Source organism: Bos indicus x Bos taurus, chromosome 19 (assembly GCF_003369695.1).
Source record: "Bos indicus x Bos taurus breed Angus x Brahman F1 hybrid chromosome 19, Bos_hybrid_MaternalHap_v2.0, whole genome shotgun sequence".
NCBI lineage: Eukaryota > Metazoa > Chordata > Mammalia > Artiodactyla > Bovidae > Bos > Bos indicus x Bos taurus.
This window is the reverse complement of record NC_040094.1, coordinates 25,207,762-25,216,913: the sequence shown is the minus strand read 5'-3', so window position 1 is coordinate 25,216,913 and position 9,152 is coordinate 25,207,762. Positions and strand designations below refer to the sequence as shown.

The 9,152-nt window shown below is 43.6% G+C and overlaps 1 protein-coding gene across 1 annotated transcript; it reads left to right on the top strand.

Annotated features, from left to right (window-relative positions):
• Nucleotides 1–2,651: 2,651 nt before the first annotated feature.
• On the top strand, nucleotides 2,652–3,755 carry LOC113877894 (olfactory receptor-like protein DTMT). The gene has a single exon (XM_027518538.1). The coding sequence runs from the start codon at nucleotides 2,652–2,654 to the stop codon at nucleotides 3,594–3,596; it is 945 nt and encodes a 314-aa protein (XP_027374339.1). The 3' UTR covers nucleotides 3,597–3,755.
• The last annotated feature ends 5,397 nt before the right edge of the window (nucleotides 3,756–9,152 follow it).

Genomic DNA, 9,152 nt, shown 5'->3' with positions numbered 1-9,152 from the left:
CCTGCTTATTTAACTTATATGCAGACTACATCATGAGAAATGCTGGGCTGAAAGAAGCAGAAGCAGCTGGAATCAAGATTGCCGGGAGAAATATCAATCACCTCAGATATGCAGATGACACCACCCTTATGGCAGAAAGTGAAGAGGAACTAAAGAGCCTCTTGAAAGTGAAAGAGGAGAGTGAAAAAGTTGGCTTAAAGCTCAACATTCAGAAAGCTAAGATCATGGCATCTGGTCCCATCACTTCATGGGAAATAGATGGGGAAACAGTGTCAGAGTTTATTTTTTTGGGTTCCAAAATCACTGCAGATGGTAATTGCAGCCATGAAATTAAAAGACTCTTACACTCCTTGGAAGGAAAATTATGACTAACCTAGATAGCATATTAAAAAGCAGAGACATTACTTTGCCAACAAAGGTCCATCTAGTCAAGGCTGTGGTTTTTCCAGTGGTCATGTATGGATGTGAGAGTTGGACTGTGAAGAAAGCTGAGCACCGAAGAATTGATGCTTTTGAACTGTGGTGTTGGAGAACTCTTGAGAGTCCCTTGGACTGCAAGGAGATCCACCCAGTCTATTCTAAAGGAGATCAGTCCTGGGTGTTCATTTGAAGGACTGATGTTGAAGCTGAAACTCCAATACTTTGGCCCCCTGATGCGAAGAGCTGACTCATTGGAAAAGACCCTGATGCTGGGAAAGATTGATGGCAGGAGGAGAAGGGGATGACAAAGGATAAGATGGTTGGATGGCATCACTGACTCGATGGACATGGGTTTGGGTGGATTCCGGGAGTTGATGATGGACAGGGAGGCCTGGCGTGCTGCGATTCAGGGGGTCGCAAAGAGTCAGACACGACTGAGCGACTGAACTGAACTGAACTGAACAAACTCTTGAGGTAGGAATTGATGCCATACTTCTGAACCCTTGCTTTATTTTAGAATCACCTTGGAGCTTTAAAAGCTTTGTATGTGCTTCCTCTCAAAGATTGTGGTTACATTTTTCTGAAGCGTCTAGTAATCTTAATTTTTAAAGCATCATGTATTCTTGCTACTTACTATGTAGTCCATGGACTGAGAAATGGGCATTCATTTCAGTTCAGTTCAGTCAGTCAGTCGTGTCTGACTCTTTGGGACCCCATGGACTGCAGCACGCCAGGCTTCCCTGTCCATCACCAACTCCCGGAGCTTGCTCAAACTCATGTCCATTGAGTCAGTGATGCCATCCAATCATCTCATCCTCTGTCATCCCCTTCTCCTCCTGCCTTCAATCTTTCCCAGCATCAGGGTCTTTTCCAATGAGTCAGTTCTTCGCATCAGGTGGTCAAAGTATTGGAGTTTCAGCTTCAGCATCAGTCCTTCCAATGAATACTCAGGATTGATCTCCTTTAAGATGGACTAAGAAAAAAATGCAAAAAGAAAAAGAAATGGAAAAAGGCAAAATGGTTGTCCGAGGAGGCCTTACAAATAGCTGTGAAAAGAAGAGAAGCGAAAGACAAAGGAGAAAAGGAAAGATATACCCATTTGAATGCAGAGTTCCAAAGGATAGCAAGGAGAGATAAGAAAGCCTTCTTCAATGATCAGTGCAAAGAAATAGAGGAAAAAATAGCTTGGGAAAGACTAGAGATCTCTTTACCACTGAGCCACCAGGAAAGTCTGCCAGTACCAATGTCCTGGTGTAAAACCTGTTGACACGGCTAGATCAACCAGCCCCAAAGGGATAAAGAATGGATGAGTGAGAAAGGAAATTAATATACAGGATGTGTTGACAGATTGGATGTTGAGGATAAAAGAAAGGAGGGAATAAGAGACAACTCTCATGTTTTCATCTGGAGCTCCTGAAACTCTTTTCTGGGGATATGGGAGACTAGAGGTGGAGGGAATTTGGAGTGGGGCAGGGGTCTGGTCATGAATTTCTTCAATGAAATGTTGATCTGCAAATGTATATATTTGTTGTTGCTGTTGTTTAGCTGCTAAGTTGTGTCTGACTCTTTTGTGACTCCATGGACTGTAGACTGCCAGGCTTTACTGTCTGTGGGATTCACCAGGCAAGAATGCTGGAGTGGATTGCCATGTCCTCCTCCAGGGGATCTTCCTGATCCAGGGATTGAACCTGTGTCTCTTGCGTTTCCTGTATTGGCAGGCAGATTCTTTACCACTGAGCCACCTGGGAAGCCCTGAGAAATCTACACGCGAGTCTTAAATGGTAAGCAAAGCCATTCAGTAGAAGAATTTTTCTTGGTGGTATATGTACCACCGTTATAAGAGAACAGCATTCACGAAAAAGTCCCAGAACATCGACATGTAAGATACTGACAAAGCAAGAGCCAATTGCAGTTTGTGAGGATGTCCAGCTAGGCAGGTATGATGAAAACCACCACATTTTCTGTCTCAGAAATTAATGGACAAAAGTATATTAGAAAATTTGAAATATTGTTGTGCATTAAAAAGAAGTGAAGAAAGTCATTTCTGATCATAGATTCTGATTATAGAGATTTTCAGTCCTGTTGAGATTATTATGACTACAATGAGAATGATATAAAATATTTTTTTGCAGAACACCTAACACATATTTCTGTCATAGAAATGTGTTTATTTTGAAATTCAGGTTTTTGTGAACTCTGTTATTCCTTCCTAAATATACTAGAGACGGATCATGACACGAAGAAATCAAACTATTGTCTCAGAGTTCCTCCTGCTGGGACTGCCCATCGAGTCAGAGCATCAAAACCTGTTCTACGCCCTGTTCCTGGCCATGTACGTTACAACTGTCCTGGGGAACCTTCTCATCCTCGTCCTCATTTGCCTGGACCCCCACCTCCACACACCCATGTATTTGTTTCTCAGTAACCTGTCTTTCTCTGACCTCTGCTTCTCCTCTGTCACAATGCCCAAATTGCTGCAGAATATGCAGAGTCAAGACCTGTCCATCCCCTATGCTGGCTGCCTGACACAAATGTACTTCTTCCTGTTCTTTGGAGACCTGGAGAGCTTCCTCCTTGTGGTCATGGCCTATGACCGCTACGTGGCCATCTGCTTCCCTCTGCACTACACCACCATCATGAGCCCCAGGCTCTGTCTCTTCCTGGTGGTGCTGCCCTGGGTGCTGACCACGTTCCATGCCATGTTGCACACCCTGCTCATGGCCAGGCTGCATTTTTGTGAAGACAATGTGATCCCCCACTTTTTCTGTGACATGTCTGCTCTGCTGAAGCTGTCCTGCTCTGACACTCGAGTGAATGAGCTGGTGATATTTATCACTGGAGGGCTCATTCTTGTGATCCCCTTTCTACTCATCATCACGTCCTACGCTCGAATCGTGTCCTCCACCCTCAAGGTCCCTTCTGCGAGGGGTATCCGCAAGGCCTTCTCCACCTGTGGCTCCCACCTCACTGTGGTGTCTCTCTTCTATGGGACAATTATTGGTCTCTACTTATGCCCATCAGCTCATAATTCCACTGTTAAGGAGACTGTCATGTCTATGATGTACACTGTGGTGGCCCCCATGCTGAACCCCTTCATCTACAGCCTGAGGAACAGAGACATGAAGGGAGCTCTGGGAAGAGTCTTTTGGAGAAAGAAAACTCCCTTCTCTCTGTGATGCTAAAGGTGGGATTTCTACACAATTTTATGCAGCAAGTATATTGGCATTAATATTGGGATATTAACCCAGACTTCTTTTTTCAATGATCTTTTTGTTAAAATTCCGTAGTAAGATATTGTCCAATAAGTAACAGAGATATGGTGGAGGTATGTAGTAGGACTTGGAAAGGGGATGTCAGTGACCTACTAGCAGAATCTTGCTTGTTTTTTCTCTCCAGGTTACTCTAAGAAGCATTATTTTTAAACTTCCAACTAATCTTTGTATCCCCACCCCACCTTTTTTCTTTACTGTTTCCAGTGTTTTATTTACTGATGAAATAAACTCTACTGCTTACTGAACGTTTACTCATTTACTGTGGGGACACCCTGTCCCTTCTGCCCTTGACCCCACCACCTTGGACAGACATTCCTTGAATGAAGAGACTGAAACTACAGAACCCGGGCCCACAGCAGCCTACTAATATTTACTGAACCAGACACCCCCAAGGTCCCATTTGAAAATATGGAAGTGAAGAAAGTGTTAGTTGCTCAGTTGTGTCCAGCTGTTTGCGACTCCATGGACTATAGCCACCAGGTTTCTCTGTCCGTGGAATTCTCCAGCAAGAATACTGGAGTGGGCTGCTGCCATTTCTTCCTCCAGGGGATCTTTTTGACCCAGGGATCGAACCTGGATCTCTTGTGTCTCCTGCATTGCAGGGGGATTCTTTACCATCGGAGCCACCAGGGAAGCCCTGAAAATATGGAGGAGACTAAAAGAAACAGCACAGCTGTGATAGCTTGTACAGTCACATTAATTTGGGATGCACTGCCTCCTTGGCCGACTGTGTGCCACTATGGCAGCAAATTCTTGGGCCAGTGGTCCCTTCCTAAAGCTGGCCCTTCTGGCTGTGTGAGGCCACCATCCTGACCATGCTGTGCTCCCAGAAAGGCCACTTAGAACCCAGGTCTGCCACATAAAGAGGTGGAGAGGAGAGCCCTTTCTTCAGTATCTGTGTCTCTTTCTGTAACAGTTAATTTATCATGTTTTTTTTTAAAAACATAACCAAAACCATGCTTTAAATAATACTCTGTTCTTGAGGTCAGGCTGGTCCAAGTACAGTGGTGCTCACAATTAACTGAGCACAGCCAGTTACAGGTTTCTTTATTGAGGAGGAAATGGCAACCCACTCCAGTATTTTTGCCTAGAGAATCCCATGGAGAGAAGAGCCTGGCTGGCTACAGTCCACGGGGTCGCAAAAAGTCAGACACGAGTGAGTGATTAATACTAATACTATACTCGAGCTCAATACTACTTAAAATTCAAAATTCTCACTCCTCTGGTTACCTCTGCTAAACTGGACTTTTAATTGTTGAATATAGATATTTACTTATCTCTTCTTGAGCAAGGGTTTGCATTATCCTGTCTCTTAACCGTCTCTCCTCTGATATATTTTCATGTCTCCAGTGTCTTCTTGACCTGCCCTGAACTCAAGTGCGCTTTCTATCTCCTTTGCTACAATAGTTTAGTTTGTCTTTGTTGTTCTTGTTTAGTTGCTAAATCATGTCCAACTCTTTTGCTACCCCGTGGACTTTAGTTCACCAGGCTCCTCTGTCATGCCTTAGGGCAACTAAGCCCGTGAGCCACCAAGAGCCTGTGCTCTGCAACAAGAGAGGCCACCGCAACGAGAAGCCCACACCCCACGACTACAGAGTAGTTCCTGTTCGCGGCAACTACAGAAAAGCCCACACACAGCGACAAAGACCCAGCACAGCCACAAAAATGTTAATTATGGCTTTGTGGCCATAGATAACTGCAGTAGCAGGAAGAGCTGGAATCTAGGAGGTATTCTGACACATCTGGGGAGTATTAGAGACAATGCAGGTCAGGTGCCGGTATCGTTTTCCCACAGAGGTAAGAAGGCAGAAGTACTTCAGTGGAATTCAAACTGGGTTTTCTTTTCTATCTTGGCTTGAGGAAGAATTGAATATAATCAGGGAGTGTTTCTTTTGTCTCTTACTCTAGTACTTTCTATATATGTGCATATGGTTGTGTCACATAGGTAACGACTCCTAGTTAGCTACAGGTCATTTATGGGAAATGGTGTTTTACTGAGAGATTCTTCCACCTTGAGAATCTTCCCAAAATATGTGTCTTGGAACTTCCCTGGCAGTTCAGTGGTTAAGATTCTGAGTTTCCGCTTAAAGGGGTGCAGGTTAGACCCCCTGGTCCAGGAACTAAGATCCCACATGCTGCCCAGCATGGCCAAAAACCAAAATGTCTTTCTTGGCACTTTACTAAACTCACTGAAGGCTTCTTGTTGCCACAGAAAGCAGCCTGCTACACTCAGATATTTTAGGATATTCACAGTATGGCCTCACCAGCCATCCTCTTTTACTTTCCACCTGGGGCTCCAACCACAAAGGTCTGCTGTCCATTCCCTAAACAGGCAGTGGTTAGGCTTTCCTGCATGAGCTCTGCATCCTCAATTTCCCTCAAGGTATAGTCAGGTGTGATCAGTGATTATAATCAGTCACTGCTCCTGGACCCTGAGAGCTTTGGTCCTAGAGAGGTCCTGGGTAATTGCTTTGTCTTTAATAAATCCCTCCAGGATCCAGACTCCTCTGGGATCCAGGGCCCCTTAGGCCCGAGGATGTGCAGAATGGGAGATGGAGAAGGGAGTTTTCAGACACAGGTGATGACTACAGAGGGTAATATTTTACATGCTTTAGTGAATAAAGGGGAGCAGGATCTCAGGTCACGGTCCTGGAGTCACCCTCAAACACTAGGTAAGTTGGGCAGAGGGTGAATGAGCTGGTCACTTATGGTCCTTCCAACCTAAGGGTCTTGATTTCCCAGGTTGTATGATGTTCTGCAGGAGAGTTTTTCAGATATGGTAATGAAGAATTGATGCCTTTGAACTGTGGTGTTGGAGAAGACTCTTAAGAGTCCATTGGACTGCAAGGAGATCCAACCAGTCCATTCTAAAGGAGATCAGTCCTGGGTGTTCTTTGGAAGGACTGATGTTGAAGCTGAAACTCCAATACTTTGGCCACCTCATGCAAAGAGTTGACTCACTGGAAAAGACTCTGATGCTGGGAGGGATTGGGGGCAGGAGGAGAAGGGGACAACAGAGGATGAGATGGCTGGATGGCATCACCGACTCGATAGATGTGAGTTAGAGTGAACTCCGGGAGTTGGTGATGGACAGGGAGGCCTGGCGTGCTGCGATTCAGGGGGTCACAAAGAGTCGGACACGACTGAGCAACTGAACTGAACTGAACTGAATGCTCCTCTTTTCCACCTCTCTCCCTCCTAAAATTTCACTGTGTTTGAGAAATGCTTGTTAATATTACACCAGTTATAATCTATTTTTATCAGTGCCTGCATTTTTGTGTATTACTCATCATATTATTTATTCCAATGATATTGAATCATTTCAGCATACTGACAACTCAATGTAAGCACTAATGTCATAGTTCTGAACTCTAATGTTACGTTAGAATCACTTTGGAGCTTTAGAAAATTTTGTATGGATGTTGCACAGCAGAAACTGACACAATATTGGGAAGCACTTATTTTGTTGTTCAGCCGCCAAGTCGTGTCCGACTCCTCTTGATGCCATGGACTGAAGCAATGATATTCCAATAAAAAACTGTGGTTAAATATATCTGAGGGCTTCAGTAATTTTTATTTTTAAAATGTATGAAATATCCTTGCTACTCACTGTGTAGTCCATGGACTGCGGCATGGGCATTAACTGGGTGCTAATTGAAGTACAGAGGCATTATGCCATAATAAAGTTACTAGTACTTAGCAAAAAATGCAGGAGCAGACCTACTGTGTCAAAATCAGGGTTTTCCAGAACTCCCAGGGAATTTTCACGGTTTTCCTGAACTCCCAGAGAATTTTCATGGATTATTATTATTATATTCATGGAAATTTTAGAACCACTGCATTATGTTGCCTTATGTGAAGTCCAGGCTGAGAACTACTGACTTAATGGGTGTAGAATGTGAGAGGCTCATGGCATCATCAGTGATAACATCCCCAAGTCCTGTCTCTGGTTTGTGATCCACAGTCACACTCTTGGCACAAGAGTTGGGACCTGCTCACTTGCCAGGGAAAAAGTTTCTGAGAAAATCATGATTTTCTTCAATGATTCTTCTCACTGTGATATCAGTACCTTTGTCCATGTGTAAAACCTGTTCACGTGGCTGGATCAACCCACATCAAGGAGTGAAATCCCAGATGTTGGATTCCATTCTGTCTTTCATGAAGGAGCGTCCTACATCTAATGATGCTTCTCCTTTGCTTTTTTTGGTCAGCTTTGAGGCACGCTGAGGTGGATAAATCAGGATTCTTGAAAGAATATGAACCAGTTGGAGAGTACATCTATACCTATATTTATTTTATCTATATAGATAAATATCCCTATTTATATCCTCTGTGATGGTGAATAGAATAGTGTATCTGGTGTGGGGACATTTTCCATGGGGACAAATTACATCCATAAATTCGGTAATACAGTGTCAAATTCAGTGCCAAAGTGCTAGCACTAGGAGTTGAGTCTAGTACTTCTTCTGGGAGGATTTAGTAGGCGCAGACAGCAAACTCCTAATTTAGAAGGAGTTTGCGGTCTTTCAAGTTGGAAGAATGCAAGTCTCAGCTGGAAGCACAGCCAATTAGTGTTGTGATATGTCAAATATGTCCAGACACTCTGCCAGCTGCAAGCACTGCTGCAGTCGTGACGGCAGACATGGCCTTTCCTACAGGTAGCCTACCATTCTGTAGGGAAGAAAGCTATAAACAGTGTGATCAAAGGATACCGAAGGAGAAGGGTTCAGTCATGGAATCAGGGAGACGAGTTAAGAGGCCATCCCAGTGGTAGAGAAATGACATGATGTCAGTCAGATCAAGGGTACTGAGAGTGGCTATGGCAGTGTCTGAAAGGGTAGGAGAATCTGTAGGACTTGCCCACAGATAGGAAGCTGATAATGACCAAAGGAGGGAATGAAAGAATACTTTCAGGTTGTGGAGCACCTGGATTCCCTTTTGCTGAGAAATATGATAAATTAGAGGAGGAGGGAATTGGCGGAAGGGCAGCAAAGAGACATCATGAGTTTCTTTGCTGCAAATGAGGGTGTAATGTCCAAGGGAAGATAACAATCAGGCAACTGAGTATACTGTTTGATAGGTTAAAGAGACATTTACAACTAAAGCTTAAATAATCATCAAAGCCATTGGAGTAGATGTCTTTCTTCTTGGTATATATAGAATTACAAGGGAACCATGTTTAGGGAAAAGCCCAGGAGCACCAATCAACTTGAAGATATTGACAAAACAGAAGCCAATTACAGTTAGTGGAGGGTAAGAAGAAAAACCCATACATCTTGTGTCTCAGGACCTAGAGGATAAGAGTGTGTTTTAAAAAATCTGGAATATTGCTATATTTTAAGCAAAGTGAAGAAAATAAATGATTTCCAATCATAGAGACTCTGATTATAGAGAATTTGAGTCCTGTAAAGATTGTAATTATTGTGATGAGAATGATATAAAGTATTTTTGCAAAGCATC

Bases quoted from the DNA above. Each gene is read 5' to 3' on its own strand.
- LOC113877894 (XM_027518538.1), top strand. From the start codon at position 2,652: ATGACACGAAGAAATCAAACTATTGTCTCAGAGTTCCTCCTGCTGGGA.